General features: G+C 50.2%; 8 protein-coding genes across 8 annotated transcripts; 5 read left to right on the top strand and 3 right to left on the bottom strand.

Moving 5' to 3' along the window:
• Positions 1–399: 399 nt before the first annotated feature.
• Positions 400–3,174, top strand: PHATRDRAFT_46458 (predicted protein; the record flags this gene model as incomplete). The annotated part of the gene is made up of 1 exon (XM_002180965.1): positions 400–3,174. The coding sequence occupies one exon, from the start codon at positions 400–402 to the stop codon at positions 3,172–3,174; it is 2,775 nt and encodes a 924-aa protein (XP_002181001.1).
• Positions 3,175–4,003: 829 nt separating this feature from the next.
• Positions 4,004–6,817, top strand: PHATRDRAFT_46457 (predicted protein; the record flags this gene model as incomplete). The annotated part of the gene is made up of 1 exon (XM_002180964.1): positions 4,004–6,817. The coding sequence occupies one exon, from the start codon at positions 4,004–4,006 to the stop codon at positions 6,815–6,817; it is 2,814 nt and encodes a 937-aa protein (XP_002181000.1).
• Positions 6,818–6,888: 71 nt separating this feature from the next.
• Positions 6,889–8,177, bottom strand: PHATRDRAFT_46456 (predicted protein; the record flags this gene model as incomplete). Its single annotated transcript, XM_002180783.1, has 1 exon — positions 6,889–8,177. Exon 1 carries the CDS (start codon positions 7,876–7,878, stop codon positions 6,889–6,891), a length of 990 nt encoding a protein of 329 aa, XP_002180819.1. The 5' UTR covers positions 7,879–8,177.
• Positions 8,178–8,569: 392 nt separating this feature from the next.
• Positions 8,570–9,817, top strand: PHATRDRAFT_46455 (predicted protein; the record flags this gene model as incomplete). Its single annotated transcript, XM_002180963.1, has 3 exons — positions 8,570–8,653; positions 8,924–9,394; positions 9,426–9,817. 3 exons carry the CDS (start codon positions 8,570–8,572, stop codon positions 9,714–9,716), a joined length of 846 nt encoding a protein of 281 aa, XP_002180999.1. The 3' UTR covers positions 9,717–9,817.
• Positions 9,818–9,861: 44 nt separating this feature from the next.
• On the bottom strand, positions 9,862–11,977 carry MASP1 (mucin-associated surface protein; the record flags this gene model as incomplete). The annotated part of the gene is made up of 3 exons (XM_002180782.1): positions 9,862–10,891; positions 11,021–11,770; positions 11,918–11,977. 3 exons carry the CDS (start codon positions 11,975–11,977, stop codon positions 9,956–9,958), a joined length of 1,746 nt encoding a protein of 581 aa, XP_002180818.1. The 3' UTR covers positions 9,862–9,955.
• Positions 11,978–12,612: 635 nt separating this feature from the next.
• On the top strand, positions 12,613–13,945 carry PHATRDRAFT_46453 (predicted protein; the record flags this gene model as incomplete). The annotated part of the gene is made up of 1 exon (XM_002180962.1): positions 12,613–13,945. Exon 1 carries the CDS (start codon positions 12,629–12,631, stop codon positions 13,943–13,945), a length of 1,317 nt encoding a protein of 438 aa, XP_002180998.1. The 5' UTR covers positions 12,613–12,628.
• Positions 13,946–14,000: 55 nt separating this feature from the next.
• Positions 14,001–15,890, bottom strand: PHATRDRAFT_46452 (predicted protein). Its single transcript, XM_002180781.1, has one exon. It carries the CDS (start codon positions 15,863–15,865, stop codon positions 14,102–14,104), a length of 1,764 nt encoding a protein of 587 aa, XP_002180817.1. The 5' UTR covers positions 15,866–15,890; the 3' UTR covers positions 14,001–14,101.
• Positions 15,891–16,307: 417 nt separating this feature from the next.
• Positions 16,308–16,802, top strand: PHATRDRAFT_5808 (predicted protein; the record flags this gene model as incomplete). The annotated part of the gene is made up of 2 exons (XM_002180961.1): positions 16,308–16,578; positions 16,663–16,802. Coding segments are annotated over 2 exons (411 nt in total), but the record flags the coding sequence as incomplete, so codon positions are not given.
• Between the last annotated feature and the right edge of the window lie 595 nt (positions 16,803–17,397).

The following is a 17,397-nucleotide window of genomic DNA, read 5'->3' as shown; positions in this document are numbered from 1 at the left end:
GCTGACAGTGAGAGAGTAACTACGTTGAAAGTTGCTGGTCTCTTCTTTGCACGCAGTGGGAACGCGGCAAAATTATAATAGTACTGTTCTGGGGTAAGGGTTGCCATGTCGAACTTTGCTTTGTGGATAATACAAAAGCCTCGAAGCAACGGTCCCGATTGCTTAAGGATTTCCAATTTCAAATTGTGTCGCAAATTGTTTATTATAGTTGTTTTTTTACGGAAGCAGCTTAACGAGTATCATACTCAGAAAACGTTTCACTCTATTAGTTTGCAAAAACAGTAATACATCGGATTAGTTCTGATTCTGACAGTACACTTTTGAATATTTCGGCGAGTTACCATAAAATTTTGAATAGATATTAATTTGGTTTTCAGCGGGTCGCCAAGAATTGCCACCATGTTGTTGCCAATACACAAAAGTGCTGCTTTCATCGGAGCCAAGAAACGACCCAGCAAACTAAGCAGCTTAACAACACCACTGGAAGGCAAAGGGAAAAAAATCTCCCGCAACAACCGCTGCCATCTCCGTGGGGTTGTTCGACCTATTGAAAATACTCGCATCGCTGGCATTCGGGAGATTGCATCCAACAGAGCATGGATCAAACTGGCCATAGCTTTCCTTGTCGTGATATGGATCGGATTGAATTCATATATGCTATTCTACCAGGCATTGCTGCAGCCGACGAGAAACGCTCAAATCACTTGCCAAGAGGGCGAATACTGTACAAAGATGGGTGTTGCATTTTCACCCAATGGATTTGCGATACTCCACCCCCCAAAGGAGTTGGTTTCATCGACTGTGAATAACAAAGTTTCGGAGAGCCATCATATTCCAGGAATATACAACGAACGGAACTGGTTTCAAAACCAAAAGCGACTCGAAAGACGGCGAAGAACTCGTCCGCCTTCAGGCAGAACCGCGACAACGCAGTTGTCAATGGGTACAATCCAATCTCCATGGAAATCGCATTCGTCGCCATTTTTTCTGGAAGATTCAGCGGTGGCGAATGAGCGCTTCAAGTCCCTCGGACAGGAGGACTGGTCGTCAGCATGTCACTCGGCTTCACTAAACAAGCACAGTGTCGTATTAGTCACCGGTATCGCCACGCACGCACTAGCCGCTGCTTTTGCCTTGCTGATATCCAAGCAATGTCATGTCGAAAGAATTGTGGGGACGGACTCGCTCTTTCCCAATCTGCAGCGGAAGCGTGCCCAACACGTTGACGCTTTGAAACCTCTTTTTCGATTCATTCCGAAATTTCAATTTGTTCCTACGTCGCATGGTCTGGCAAAGACCGGCCCCGGGTGTGAAAACGATATCAGTTGGATCCGAAAAGGTCAAAACATCACGCATTTGGTGCATTTCGAATCAAGTTTACCTGAGTTCGACTCGGAAATTATGTCATCGTCAAAATACAACGAATATGTTCGAGAACAATCTGCGGTGACGCTACAGCATATACTTGAAACTGCCAAAGAGCTGCCAACCTATGATAGCGATTCTACGTTGCCTACAGTAGTTCACGTTACGTCCGAGCAAGTCTCAAACGAGGATCGAGACTCGGCTGCGTCTCCCAATCTGGAGGCTTTTCATGCAATCTATGCTTCAGCTTATTCTAGCTTGACCAGATTGTCTTTCACAAGCCTGCGACTTCCTCTTATTTACGGACCTCTTGTATCCACGCTTGATGATCCTCTCTTCCAAGAAGACACCAATTTGAACACAAATTCCTCGAATAGCCAATCATATTTGTTTGTGGATAACGCAATTTACGCCGTTTTACAAGCCATGCAACCACAGCAACATGGCTTTCGTACCATGGCCGTTTCACCATCGTCTAAAGCTTTGGTGAAGTTGTCCTTTCTTTGGACAGAATTGCGGGCGGGGTCAAAGTTTGGTACAACCCACACTGATCATGTGCGGCAATCCTTTGCTTGGAAAATGCAGCAGTGGAGACCGTCGGGACGTGAGGTATCAACTGACCGAGGACTTTACTCGCACCGGTTTTTGAATACTTATGGGCTCAATCGCGAACTTTCCGTACCTTGTATTTCACAATGCCATTCCCCTGCGCTTGCAGAAACATGCGATGGGTCGATCTGGAGCACTATCCAACGTGTGTCGACAGCTGCTACCGAAGGGTGTCTGTATGTTGCTTATTTTTTTGACTTGTCACGGAACTTGCTGCAGCTACCCCAAAATTCGGAAGCCACGGGTTACAACCCAGAGCTCGGGGTTTGCCGTTTGGCTTTTGTGTCCGGGAAAAGTCCCGTTGTCCAGCAAAAGGCAGCAGAAGCCGTTTCCGTGATTTTAGAGGGAAGAATGCCAACTCAGATCGAGCTACAGGACTACAACGGTAAAATCAGTTCTGATGGATGGCGAATCGTGTGGCTTGAAAATGATGATGAAACGACATTAAACGACGCCGATAACGCTCTACCTATTATTTCCCCCAAACTGCTTTTTGCCGAGACTGTCGCCAAAGCTCTACATGCTGGATCAGCAGTCTTGAGTAATTATACCAATATGCAACTCTCCCGAATATTCACTTCTACCGATGGGAGGTATCTTGAGGCACGGGTTTCGGTTGAAAATCGACGTGGAGCTATTTGCTGCCCCCGTGAAAAACACTATCCAGTGGAGCCAGCACGTAAAACAGTGTTTTTTGCCTCTGAAGCAGAACGATACTTCGGAACAGCCAGGGAGTGGGAATGGTCCATTGCTGACCGCAACACGACACGTATACCGCCGAGACAAATGATGTTTTACAAGGTAGCAGAAGTGCTGGCCCCGTCCCTCAAACGCAGACCGTTGTTGAAGTCAGAATTCACCCAATTCGAGAAGTTTCCTTACCAATGGATCAATCTGCAAGAGCTTGTGCATGATTTGAAAAGTCCCGGGGCTCACGATTTGCGATGTGCTTGGTACGACGAGTTTTTATACTGGGGTAGCAACCGTAATGCTGAGGAGTTGTCCTTTGCTCATTGGGTTGGCATGATGCGGCTTCGCGAGCGACTAGGACTTACGACCGTTCCACACTACAAGTTACCTAATTTATGGCAAACCTTTCTCGACAAGGATGGAGAACTGGAGAGTGAACCTGACTTCTCGCAGGTTACCATGAGATTCGCCAAGGGACATATGATACCGGCGGAGCACGAATTCTCCTAATGTAAGGTGCGCTCCGTAAAGGATTGAAGGCTGTACGTAACTCCTTGCAACAGCGGTATTGGTATTTACTGACTACCTTACTGTTACTTCAAGTTCTAAAGCTAGGCTGTACCCTCTTGAGCGGTGCTCCTAGGTATGCTCCACGAACTGTGTATCTATGATATGGGAATCCTTTCCAGATAATGTCTTTGTTGCAGCACAAAGCGCTCGGTTTTGTTTTCTGACATTATGGTAGTTGAGAGCAGGTGCTAACAGAAAAGTCAACTCAAATCGGCCGTATGCCTAGCTAGCTAGGAGGTAATCACAATCCCCTCGCTCTCCAGAATGGACCCGTTACGCTTATTGGCCGGACATTTTTATTTTTTCGAAAGGTTGGGGCGCAATGAAACCAAGAGTCGATTTTCAAAATTCAACATGTGTGAGAATCCATGTGCGCGATTTTCCCGTAGTGTCGCTTAATTATGTCTTCTCTTGAGGACGGCACGCGCACTGGTCCCAGTCGGTTCTGTCCGCCTTCGTGTCCATCCTTCGTGATTTCGAAACCGTACGGTACGTGCCAAACGGTCCATTTCCCTCCTTCGTCAACGCCTCTTTTGAGTCGCCACACACCCCTCTCGTTCGTGTTGCCGGTCTATCCCGACATTGATTCCTTGTGTTGACACAGTGTCGTCGGTCGCTTGGTCAAACCATACGTGACGCGTTGAGGAACGATTCGACCGAGAATGAAACCGGTGGTCTTTGCTCATTTGGTTGCCTGGGGTTTTGTACTGGTACGATCGATCCCCTACCGGTTCTTCCATTACTCGCCTCGACTCCTAGAGGACCGAGTATGAAACGTGTCCGCCCTTCGACGAGACCTCTCCCTATTTTCCGAAAACGGGGTGTCAGTCTTTCTCCTTCCATCTCCCCGTCGAACTCTTCCAGCAGTACCGTGTACACGTCCACGAAGTCGACATCTCCGCATCCCGTCCATTCTCCCAACAATACCATAATGCCGTCCGTACGGACGGCAACACGATCCGGAACCGACACACGGCCCTCGTCTACTACTACTCCTACCACTGCTTATTCTTCCGACCAAGGCGCTTCGGCCAGTCCCTCCAAATGGGAAGGAAAAGGCAAGCGCCGCAGACGATGGTGGAGAAGCATTACCAAAATCGGATGGCTGCAACGCGTCGTGCCTCTCGCGGTGTTAGTGCGCTGTGGTTGGTTCTTTTTCTACCTTCATCGACAAGTGTCGCAGTTGCCCAAAACGGCCAATTCCAGTACCTATCTGCCGCGCACAACCCGATACCTTCCCTCGCACCACGAAAACATGCGGATTCGTAATCGTACGTGGGGTAGGGAACAATATACCGGTGATCTTGTCCAACCTTTCACGAGTGAACGAAATGAGTTTCGTGAAAGTCGGCGTCGGGACCGTTTGGCACGAACCCGTCCCCACGCGTACGTGGTAGACTCTAATCCCGCACAAAAGCGCTTTGCCACGGGACTTTTGGTAGACCCGTGGACTCGTGAAACGCTACACGCGCCTGCTTCGCTGGATTCTGCATTGCTCTGTCGGGATGCGAGGTTGTCACCGAACAGCACTGTGGTCGTGACCAATGTATTGACTCAACCACTAGCGGCAGCGTGGGTATTGTGGGTACGCAAACAGTGTAACGTAACTACCATTGTCGGGACGGATAGCCTATTTCCGAATGTACTGCGGACCAACCGGAAATGGATGCGAACGCTGAAACCGTTGATGCGATTCGTTCCCAATTTTGATTTTGTCCCCACGTCGGAAGGTCTACTCCAAGCGGAGATAGATTCAACGACAGATAATCTTCAGTGGTTGGAAGCTTTGGAGCCGAGTCATATTTTACATTTTGAAACAACGCTTCGCTCGTTCGACCCGGCAGTCATGTCTATGTCGAATTACATTCTCCTTGCTCGTCGACAATCGATTGCGACCATTCGGCAGCTCCACAATATGACGGCACATTGGCAACCACAATCGAGGCGACCATCCGTACTACACGTCACAACATCATCACCACCAGAGTCTTTTAACGGTCATACGTTTCCGTTACGCGACTGTGACGCCGCCTATCCCATTGAAGCAGTCGCGTATGCGAGTTTGTACAATATATCCGTCTCCTCTTTGAAACTACCGAATCTGTATGGTCCGCTTGTCACGGACTATGACGACCCACTTCTTGGACCCAACATTACTACAGCAACTGATCAACCTTTCATTTTTGTAGAGGACGCAGCAATCGCCGTGACACAGGCACTGCAGTCTCGACCACATCTTCAATTGTTCACCGTTTCATCGTCAAGGACCGTCCCTGGTTTGCAGTTGAAGCAGACTTTGCGATCGTTGCCAATCGGAGATGACAACCATGCTCGAGAGACTCTTACATGGAAAGCACATCAAGAGCAGCCTTTTTTTCATGATGAAGGCGCTGAAGGGGCAAGAAAATTCTCTCGGTATTCCTCCGATTTTGTGAACACGTTTGGTCTAGGGCGTGATCCATTGCCTTGTGTCTCGCAGTGCCAATCGCCTCTGACGGACATTTGTGCATCGTCTGTCTGGGACATGATCACTCCGATGGCCCGCAACGCAACCGACCGTTGCTTGTACGTGGCCTACGTCGTGTCCCTATCAAAAGAACTTGAGGAGCTCTACGAACCAGAAGAAGTACTCGACGAAAATGCTTTGATACTCTGCCGAGTGGCTTTTGTTTCGGGAAAAAGTCACTTAGTGCAAACCGGAGTCAAGGAGCAGATCGCTACCAAAAACAACGGGAATATTCCCACCGACGACGAACTCCAAAAATGGAACGGTAAAGTACAGTGGAACGGTTGGACCGTTCTATGGCTGCCTGACCACGACGAAACGGCGTTGACCAACACCGACTATTCTTTGCCGGTCATTTCTCCGAAAATGTTTTGGGCCAGCTCGGTTTCCAAAGCCATCTACATCAGTTCACACGAGTTTGCCATGGTGAAGGATGTTTATCTTGTGTCAATAGTTCGCGCTATTGATCGACCGGCGACTCAAGCCTACACAGTCAAAGAGTACCGCCCTGGAACAGCAATCTTTCGCCGACTTCCCAAACCAGCTGCACCGACAAGGAGGGTTACCCTGTTTGCTGGGGAAGACGCACAAGCTCCTCAGAACGCTCTCGAGTTCAGCGAGTTGGTCGAATCCGATCTTCCGGCAACTCAAATCAAGTACTATTCTTGGACCGAACGATTTGTTCAATCAGCTGCTCGAATGCCATCCTCCGACAGTCGCTTGGCGTCTTTTCCCCAATTTCCATACGAGTGGTTGACATTGACTGTGCTTGTGCATGATCTGAACATGCCCGCCAGTCAAGAAGTTCGATGCGCTTGGCTGGACGAAGTATTGTACTGGGGCGGCAATCGAGACTCGGAAGAGCTGGGGCTTGCGCATTTGATTGGCACCCGTAAATTGTGGGGACACTTGGGCATTTCGGGGTCAGAAGCATCGGATTTGGGATGGCTTCCCTTGCTTGACCCAAATGGGGAACATCAACAGCACCAGTCGGCCAACGTTTACTTGCGCGTCATGCAGCGACAAAAGACCGAGCCGAAAGCGACGGCTGTTGGACCGGAGGATGATGACACGTAATTTGATTGTAGCCAGTCCTTTCATAACTATTTGTGTAGTAAGTTTGTTTGTCTTTTAACGCTATTTGCCTATCAACACATAAAAGCCAAGATCAGAAAGATAGCAATGCACAAAAACTGAATGTGAACTTCTGGGCCATAAGAAGGCGTGGTCTCTTTTGGCATGGAGGCCGTCGGCAATATTAAACCTGCACGGGAAGCAACGTGATAAATCGCGGCGGTTGAAATGTCCCATTGTACGGCTTTGGGAATCGTGGCAATGCCGTCGTTCTGATTAAAAAGAGCCGCAAACTCTGTATCGTCGTAATCCCCGAATCCACCGTGGTTGCCGCCCAGAATGTTGAGGTAAAAGGTGTCGTTCGCTGGAAAATTGCCGCGATTGATATTGAAACGTGTGAAGTTGAGCACACGATCCTCGGAAGCCAACACGGACGCCATCGGAATTGTAGTACGGGAAAAGTCGATCGGGCCGCACCCTGTTGTGGGTTGAACATCGGCTGCCAGCATAACCAGTCCAGCGATACTGTCAATATCAACATCACCCTTGCCTTGTAAAGAGAGCCACAGATCTACCGAGGCCGCTACACCGCCGAAGCTATGACCAACCAGGACCCACTTTTCTACACCGTCAAAGTCGGCCTGCGCCATTGAGAGTCGTCCGGAAAGACAGGAGGAGGCGTTGAACGCCATGTCGTTTCCAAACACTGGAATGACTACAGGAAGACCGTAGCGCTCCGTAAGGGTGGCAGCCAAAGGGGAATACGCACGAGGATCCACGAGACCTCCGCCATAGAACACGACGCCTATCGGGCTTTTTCCGAAGCGATTAGCGTCGGGCACAAACGGAATATGACAAAAATTACGGTAAGGTGAGAGGCAACTGCCATCACTCCCATCACCTGACGAGCACATGCCAGCTAAGGCGGCACTTCTCATCTCATCAATCGCAGCATCGCTGCGAAAGGCTTGCGGCGTATGAAGCAAGGCAAGTCCAGAAGGTGGAGACGTAAAGGTCGGCGGAATTTGCAAACGACGGTTAGATTGCTCCTGCTTAGAGGACATATTTCCAATGTTTAAAAAGATACCGGGGACTGTGGGATAATATACTCTAACGGTCTCTTCTGCCGCAACAAAGCTAAAATCAGAATGCACTTCAGAAAAAATGGTTTTGATGCTACTTCTCGTAGCTGGCGTCTTCGCAATCCAGAGCTTCTCTTCCCACGCCAGCGTGGGTTTTTTCGAATGATTCTTGCCCGTTTCCTTTCACTGTCTGGATGGACGGTGTCCTTCCTATGCGATACAACTGGGAAAGGCGGAATGTGTTTTCTACGAGAAAGCTGTATATATCGATATCGCACTTGGCGAAACCCTCGCATCAGTGGGCGTTCATCGGAGTATTCCCTCGAGGCGACGGTCATAGTTTACAATTAGTTTCCACTCTCGACACAGTATTTCTCGACATTAGATGGTATTCACGATCAAGTGTGCATGCATACGGTATGTAGTTTGGCTTGACTCCAATGTGACAGCAAATTGAAATTAGCATTGGTTGACACACCCTATCATTTTTACTGGTTTGAGTTTTGGTAAGGGACAGCAGAGTTCCTATTGCGTAGGTACGAGTCTTGCCCATCCACAGTTGGAAACTGACGTCACAAAATAGGACGGTGATGCAGACGTGATGATGTCATCACGGGTCAACCAAGAATTTGGCGTCAAGGGTAAAAAATAGTCTTTTACCCGTTGTCCGTAAATGCCCTCTGTCTCGAATGCGAAGACGGCGCCTCTCAAACCAGCACCCGTCGAATGGCCAGGAGAAATTCATGACACAGCGCACGTTAGTCATCAAAGCACCAGGGTATGCTATGCATTCCCGTCTGTTACTGATTTTGTGTCCATAAGGTAGTGGCAAACCGATCCTGCGCGGTCAGATTGCTAGGCTTTCTCATCCATTGTAGGGAATTGCGGATTCCGGAGTGCGACGTTTCGAAAACGGGTCCAAACATACAAGACAACGCGAACAATGATTCGGTGCAACACGCACTCTCTGCCGAACTGGATATTCCTTCTGTTTGTTTGTTACAATCTGGCATTATTATTGCCAAAGGCTACGGCTGCTAGTGCGACTTTGGCTGATTCATTATGTCTGGGATTGCTCCATTGTGAAAACCAGGGAGTGTGCGAAGAGGGGACAACCTCGTACGATTTCTTGGCGGGATTTCGTGGCGTTGCCGAGAGCGGTGTCAGCCTTTGGCCTTTCGCCGTGGAACATGTACAGAACCATCACTGCCAATGTCCCGATAGATATACAGGAGTGCGATGCGAAGTTGAATTCGTCACCTGTGGAGATCGTGAGCACACGTGCTTTCACGGAGCGCGGTGTTTGGAAACGATGGACGATTTAAACGAGCAAGCGGAAACGGTGTACAGCTGCAACTGTGAGACAATAGACACGGCTTCCTTGACGCACTATGCCGGTAACTTTTGTGAGCACCCGGCGAGTTCCGTTTGTGATAACGGTGTTCACCGCTCCTTTTGTGTAAACGATGGGGTGTGTCTGGATAGTATGGACGAGCATGTTAGGGAACATCCTGGATGTGATTGTCCAGAGGCTTGGACTGGGCCACATTGCGAGTACCCAAGTGGAAAATCAGCTCAAACCACGATTGTTCGGCAAAGGAACACGACAATCTATCATAAACCATCCCGAATTTTCCACCTTGTCGCTGTCCGGGTTCAGCGTACTCGTGGTGATGAGCATCGTGTTTGGGCTTTTGCTGTACTGGGGTCAGCGACGGAGAAAGTCCAGGGTCCAAGTCGAAGAGCTGATTGCAAGTGTTACTGCTGTTGATATGCCGATACCGGTGCGCCTTCCCATCAAATCTGCAGAAGTGGTGTAAAGAGTCCCTTTTGTCCCCTCCTCCCACAGGCGCCAGCCCTTTCACAAATTGAATCTGTCTTTTTCCAAATTCAAGGAAAGAAGCAGAGTGCTATCTAGAAACATGTAATATGATGTAAAAGCTCTTACAAGAAACTGAGAGTGGCAAAAAACACTCCAAAAATACTTCAAAATAGCGATCGTTTATTTTTGCTGTATCTAAAACCTTCCCATAAAATCGTTCACGTGCGAAAGGAATGACTACTTCTGCAAAGTCTTGAGGAAGGCCTTGACATCATCACTGACCTCTTCCTTCGGTAGCACTCGGCCTCCTGAAGCAGTTGTAGGGGCGGCACCTAAACCGTTAGCGTCTTCAACCGTTGCCTTGACCTGAGTTGCAGTAGTAGCGGCCGGAGTGGCAGCAATTTTCTCCGTTTCGGCCGTGCGGGCGGCTTCGGCAGCAGCCTTTGCCTTGGCTTCGTCCGCCTTGACTTGCTCGGCTGCCTTCTTGGAGGCGGCTTCGGCTTCCATCTTCTTCTCCGCTGCCAGTGCCTCCAGCTTGGCGTCATCCTTGGCCTTTTTCTCGGCAGCCTTGGCGGCATCTTCTGCCTTCTTGGCTTCCTCCGCAGCCTTCTTGGCACCTTCACCATCGTTCTTCTTGGCCGCTGATGTTTCCGTCTTTTGTGCCGCTTCCTTGGCTTCCTTCGCCTTGGCCTCAGCCTTGGCAGCCAATCGTAGATCAGCCGCCTCCTTGTCGGCCGCCTTTTTAGCTTCTTCCGCCGCCTTCCTTTCGTCCTTGATAGCGGCCGCCTTGTCGGCCTTGTCTTGACGCACCTGCTCTTCAGCCTTTTTGGCTTCCAACTTGGCCGAGGCCGCCTTGGCCGTCAACTCGTCGTAAGAGGAGCGCGAGGCCGCAGCGTCACCACCAGTAGTAGCCTTCATGGCCCGGGGTGGAGCGATTTTAGGCACGGCCTGTTTGGCTTCAATGGCGGCGCGTTTGGCAGCATAGCGTTCCTTATCAGCAGCAAGACGGGCGGCTTTGGCCTCGTCGGCCTTGGTTGCGCTAGCCGACTTGACGGCCTGAGCCGGTTGGACCTTGGCGGCCGGGGTGCCACTACTCGGCGCCGATGGCACGAAATCACCCAAAGGATTGGCCACGATCAGGCCCACGGCTACTGCGGCGGCACCAAAGAATGTCTGACGGCACAAAAGAGACTAGTCGGTTAGATAAGGCATACGGGACGTGTGTACCAAGGAATTGCCTTCGGCAGGCCGCGGCGGGAACCGAGCCCATTTCGTGGTGTGGCTACCGATTGCGATACGTACCGTTGCGGCCGCGATGCCACCACCATCGGCTTGGGCTTGCAACTTGCGCTTGCGTTCGGCTTCTTCCCGAGCCGCAATTTCCTTCTGAATCGTATCCCGCCGGGCAGCGGTTTTGGTCAACACATCCCTTCCCGCTCCCAAGGCCAACAAGGGCAAGAGGAGAGGAGCGGCACCGAGGGCCACACCCTTGGCAACGATGCCGGAATCGGGTGCCGCCGAACGAGTACCACCGGCGGTGGCTACTTTGGGAAGGGCCGGGGGTTTGGGCAAGGGCAGGACGGGAGTCGGCAGAACCGGTTTGGTAGACTCCGGCTTGACGGCGGGCTTTTTGTTTTCCGGTTTGGGTGCGGGTTTTTTGAGTTCGGGCTTGGGAGCCGGTGGTTTGGGAACCTTGACTTCGACGGCTTTTTCAATCTCCCGAATCACAGGTTTCCCCAAGAGTTTGGATTGCAGCGAGTCGAAGCTGGTATCGTCCAAACCGGCCATCGACAACGGAGCGGATCGGTGAATGCCAAAGGCGAGAGGAAATTGAGGCGAGGTTCCTTGAGGCGTCACGAAAGCGGCAGCAACGGGAGCGGCAACCGCCAAAACGACAAACTTGGAAAACTTCATGGTGACTCGTTGCTGGTCTTCAGTCAGAGAGTGAGAGCGAGCGAGCGAGGGAGCCTTACGACGATTGCGGGATGGTGTTGATAGTGACGGGGATTCGCACGAGAACGACTTTTTCGGTACGGATGATGCGGACGTGACCTACACGAACGACAATGCGAGGACCCTGTGAGAGGTAGGCAAGTAGCTGTCTACCGGACGGTGTAGAGACTTTGTTAGCTAGAGTTTTGGTTTGGGTCTTTTCCGTTCTCTTGAGCCAACGCATACCTACATCGTTGGTCCTCCTACCCCGTTGGACCGATGAGGTTGGGAGTCGGATGCAATTGAACAAGAATCTTTGGATCGCATGCGGGCACGGGTCGACTGACGTACATTGATATTATACACACGTTGTTGACCGTTCAAGTTTCGATGGGAAGGACTGGGAATGACAGATACAAAGGGAGCTCGAGAGCCTTTTACAGTGAACGGACAAAGTGTTTGACGGACTGCCAGACAGACCACTGATGGAAATACAGTCTGTACCTCTGCCTCCGAGCAGGGTCCCCTGTCCCCTCACGGGAACTTCACTATCTCGAATGCTGAAGCCACTCGGAAAAATTACATGCCGGTAGGTATTTTCGCTCACCTGCTGTCCGAAATATGTCGTACTTTATTCACTGTAAGAGTCCGAATTGTACCAATACCGTAGAAGCGCTACGAATTCTTACGCGGCTCACCTTTTGGGATTGGGTCCGTCTGTCTCCCTGTCGTTTGCCCTACCGAGCGGTAACCACATCCAGCACTTTTACACACACACACACACAAACTCCAATCGTTTTCTACCGATAGCGATTTCACTCGGTTCCCCCGTCACCCCTCGACGTTTGGGCAGTTCTCGAATACTCGCTCACTCGTTTCACGCACTCCGTAGTGGCCGTACAAAGAGAAAGGAAATTCGATCGATCCATCCTACCCTGCGATCCAACTGCTCTTTTGTTCCACTGGTGCTCTCTCACCATGAAGGCTGCGTCCGCATCGACTACGTTGTTACGATCCTCCGGTTCCAAAGGTTCCGTTGGTCGGCACTTGTCTACCGTTTACGGAGAAAACGCGACCAAAATACTGCCACTCGAAGTCGACGCAACGAACACTGCCACTCGTGACCAACAGCTCGTCCGCGTCTTGAGAGAAATATGTCCCTCGTTTTTCGAAACCAGTCACAACTATCACGAACAGTCGTCTGCCACACACGGAGTGGAACGACGCGACGACCACACTATGACCATACAACCACTCCTCGGTGGTCTTTCCAATCAATTGTTCGTTTGGAAACGCCCAGACTCCTCCTCCTCGGTCCTCTTTCGGATTCATCCCCGCAGCGAAGTGGAAATTGTGAATCGCGAGACGGAAAACCGCATCCTCGTTATGCTCAGTCAGCAAGGCGACGCTCCACTCTTTTACGGACGCTTCGCCAACGGAAGAGTGGAAGAATTCTACGACAACCATCGACCTTTGTCCTGTCGTGAAATGAACACGTACGCGGCGGAAATTGCCGCCCTACTGGCTCGGTTACACCGTAAACACGTGCCGCCGCAAGTTTTGACACCCACCGACGATGGACACCTTTGGACGCGATTGGAAGAATGGTTCCGCATGGCGTCGCAGCAACAGCCTGAGCAACGTCGCATTACCACCGATTCGACTCTTATGTTGGAGCGACTGCAATTCGAATGGACCTGGCTGCAATCCGTACTGCGGCCAACGCAATCTAGATGTACTACCAAAGCGATCAACGGTACCGCTGACGCTGCGCCAACGCAGGGAACCCCAGCCCAGCAAGCGCAAGACTTTTTGGACGAGATTGTCTTGACCCACATGGATTGTCAGAGCCTTAATCTCTTGCGACCCGACAGCAACGACGACGGAAACGAGAGTGCTTCGTCAAAGGCTGGCCCCTTGCGGCTGATTGATTTTGAATACGCAGGTCTTAATCCACGGGCCGCGGACATTGCCAATACTTTTTGCGAATTTTGCGACATGAACAACATGCGGGCGGACTACGAACGTGAATATCCATCCGAGGACGTCCAGAACGAATTTTTCCGGGCGTACCTGAAAGATTTGGAATGTTCATCTTTGCTGGCTGGCCAACAGGAGGAGTTTTTGACCGCCATGCGCTTGCATGTTGGAAAATATACGCTCCTCTCGCACTTGGGTTGGGCCGTATGGAGTTTGGTACAACACAATTTGTCCGATATCGAGTTTGACTACCTTGCGTACGCACAGCACCGCATGGATGGTTACGAGTTGTTTAAAGCAAAATTCTGGAGATGAACCGGGAGGCTCCCGTGTTATCAGTTCCGTCTAGCTGAGCTATTTTCTATCTCTGTTGAAGATAAATGTGTGACTAGTAATAACAGAGCAGTTGCTATTTTGCACTTTTGATGAGTCAAAGGACGCAAAGGGTGGGAGATAAAGCGGAGTAGACCCTTAAAAGTCTTCCAACCCGTAAGGATCGTACGAATCCAGGTTTTCGTCGCCGATTTCAAAGTTCTTGCCACCAGCGATGGGACTTTCATCGTCACCGTATAGCAAATCATACAAATCACGTCTCTCTTCTCGTAGCAAATCTACATTGCCATCGGCCTTCATTTTCTTCGTCTTGGCTGCTGGAGTCGCATCGGGTAAGTTGTTTCTTTTCGGCACAACATTGGTCTTTTTCTTTGCCACCTTTTTCTGCACTTTGAGTTTGTTTGGCGTGGCTGCAGTAGATGCTCTACTGCCTTTTGTGGGCCTCAGCGATTTCGTATGGGAATTGGCTTTCGGCTTCGATGGGTCCACTACAATTATTCCCGCTGAGGGATTGTGAGCTGACCTCTTTCGAGGAGTCTTCTCTTTTGGTGACCGTGATGGCCGCTTTGCAAGCATTCCTTCTTTCCGTTTAGCGATCGAATCCAGAGCTTTTTTTCGATACTCTTCATCCTTCCACTTGGCTTTCATTGCGGCACTTATTTTGGCACGATGTGTTACATCGCGCGTCGATCCAGCCGTAGGCCTTCGGTTGGCAATCTTATCGAGCATTTCGGAACGAAACTCGGGATCCTGCCACTTTTTCCGCAGACTAGCACTAATCTTGTCACGAACTTGGCTGTTTGCATTGGCGGTGTTGAACTTTTCCATCATATTTTCGCGATATCCCTCATCATCCGCCCATCGTCGTTTCAGGGATTCCGATATTTTCCTGCGGGTTTCATCCGAGTGTGTAAATCCTTTCCGGACCTTTGTGGGATCGATTGTGCGCGGCTTGACTTCCCCACTCGCGTATTTTTCTTTCAAAATTTGACTTATTTTTTGCTTCGTTGCTTCGGTGGGCCGGTACCCACCATTTTCGGTACGCCGCGCCCGGCGTTCTGCTTCTCTAACACGCTTAACTTCTCGCTTTTGCTCTTCGTATTGCTCCTCTGTCACGCCCAAATCTTCCAGTTTCTCTAAAAAGCGTTGGCGGTTCCGAGCCCGTACACCAGCCGCAATTTTTGCACGTGTTTCGTCCGAACGTGACTTGCCCTTGTTCCACGGTGTCTTGCCCTTGTTGGCGGCCGATATTTTAGCACGGGAAGCGTTCGTGTGGGTGTATCCACCGTTTTCGGTTGGTCGAGGATAATCTTCCTCGTGCTGCGGAGATGCGGATGTCACGGAAGCCGGCCCGTTTGAATGGGTGACGCCATTGAATGTAGGGAAATGGCTGACTTTCGTTCTTGTGTCAGTGTCTCCATTGACCGCAATCCGGTGGCTACTATCCTCCCTATCGGAGGCCGAGTTCTTTGAATGTTGTTGACCCGTCAATCCAGATACTTCTACATCTACCTGGGTTTCGGAATCAAATAAAACCACAAACAAATGCTGTCGTGATCGGTCTATGACTGGTTTCTGCCACCTCAAAGTCCTAGGTCTCGGGCGGGTATTTGGGTTGGGCTGGATTCGAAAAGGCGAATGAAAAGCACCCGACGGAGACCAAGAACTCAGTATTGCACAAACGGCGTACATGAGCACCATATTGGCGATCGGCTTTCGCCGACGATGCATCGCAATTGGTCTCTTCCCGAGCCTTGAATATACAATCATATCTTCTGGCAGAGAATTGTCTGACTCGGAATGGTGTACGCAACAACGGCCATTTGGAATGCATGGGAATCGCTTCGTGCCGACGCGGCACTTTCGCCGTGTCGAAGACCACATTGAGCCGCTCCAGCCCATGGAAACAAAGCCCAATAACTTCTCGATTGCATTCACTATTTCAAGACGTACAAAAGGGTACGTCTCGGTTCGTTCAAGGAGGAGGACTCCAGACCACAAGGCCCGGTCCATTCCAAGTTTCTGGAGTCCGCCGGACGCCGGGTTTTCCGTGGCTTACAGAGCTTCAACGGTATCGATGACGTCAAATGCTAGATTCACACGTTGATTTGGCAAAAATGTCTTGCTCTGATTAGTCAAGTTTCGTTGTGACGTCGTTCACGAGAATGCAATGCGGGAATCGCCAGCGTTTTCGAAAGCCTGGCAGTTCCGTCACCGTCAACACAAAATTTGACCTCGTTTCCAGTGCCACAACTTCCAATCTACCCAGTGATTACCAAACAGACGGTAGATGTCTACAGAACACAGCAAGAAACGAGAATTTCGGTCGGTTGTTAGTGCCGCAGACTATGGTGAGCTGGAACGACACTATCAGTTCCTGCCGAACGCGGCGGCCAACGAAGAATCTAGTATCTCGACTCACCCGCAAGGTGACACTTGGCAAGAGCGGATGGTGAAACGTTATCACGATCATCTTTATAAAGACTATGTATTGGCAGACTTCTCTAAGGCGCGAGAGAAGCAGCTTGGCCTACGATGGCGAACCGAACACGAAGTGCGGATCGGAAAAGGATCACAGTCGTGTGGCAACAAAAAATGCCCTTCTCACGTATCGAGTCCCGTCGAAGGGGATGCTAACAATACTCAACAAAACGATATTTCAGAATATCTTCGCCTACCGCCTCCGGAAACAGAGCAAGAGGAATGTGAGAGACTCAAATGCGTGGCCCATGGTGTGCACCTCTCCAATTTTGAAGTTCCATTTTCCTATAACGAGCATGCGATACAGAAAATCGAGCTGGTAAAGTTATGCCTTTGCCTGAGATGCGCTCCGCTACTCTTTATCTCTAAGGGTGAGAACTTTCCGTCCTTAGCGGCACGAAGCGCAGGCAATCAGCGGGCGTCACTTCCAGGAAAGCAAAGCACTCTAAAACATGAGAGTGCAAGGGGATCCGAACACAAAGATGACTCCAGGGAGTCAAAGACTGTGAGACATACTTCAAAAAGACGTAGATTAAGGCAGAGTAGGCTCAAGAAGGGAGGCTGATACAAAGCAGGCGGTCAAAACAGTCAAAACGGCTTGATTGTGACTTTGCTTTTACATAGAGCGCATTTGAGCCTGAAACGAAATTCGTGGGAATAAAGTGATTGTCCCTTATGAGGCATGCCATGTCGGTCTCGAACAAGACCTAGTGATTTTTGGAACCTGAGTACGAGCCCTTTATCTAGTATACCGCTTTCCTTAGAGCAGCTCAGAGATGTGCTTCTGCCATGGCAAATCGCCGCCCACGCTGTCAGCTCGTTTACTGTTACAGAGGCGTGGAAAGTAATTACGTCCTACACCCTATCCTTAGATTCTGTCTTTAAGACTGAATGATTTATTATTATTTTCATTTGCTGTTACCTATCCGTCTTAAGACTGACTCTCTATGTCA

This window comes from Phaeodactylum tricornutum, chromosome 10 (assembly GCF_000150955.2).
Source record: "Phaeodactylum tricornutum CCAP 1055/1 chromosome 10, whole genome shotgun sequence".
NCBI lineage: Eukaryota > Bacillariophyta > Bacillariophyceae > Surirellales > Neidiaceae > Phaeodactylum > Phaeodactylum tricornutum.
This window is presented reverse-complemented; position numbering and strand designations above follow the sequence as displayed.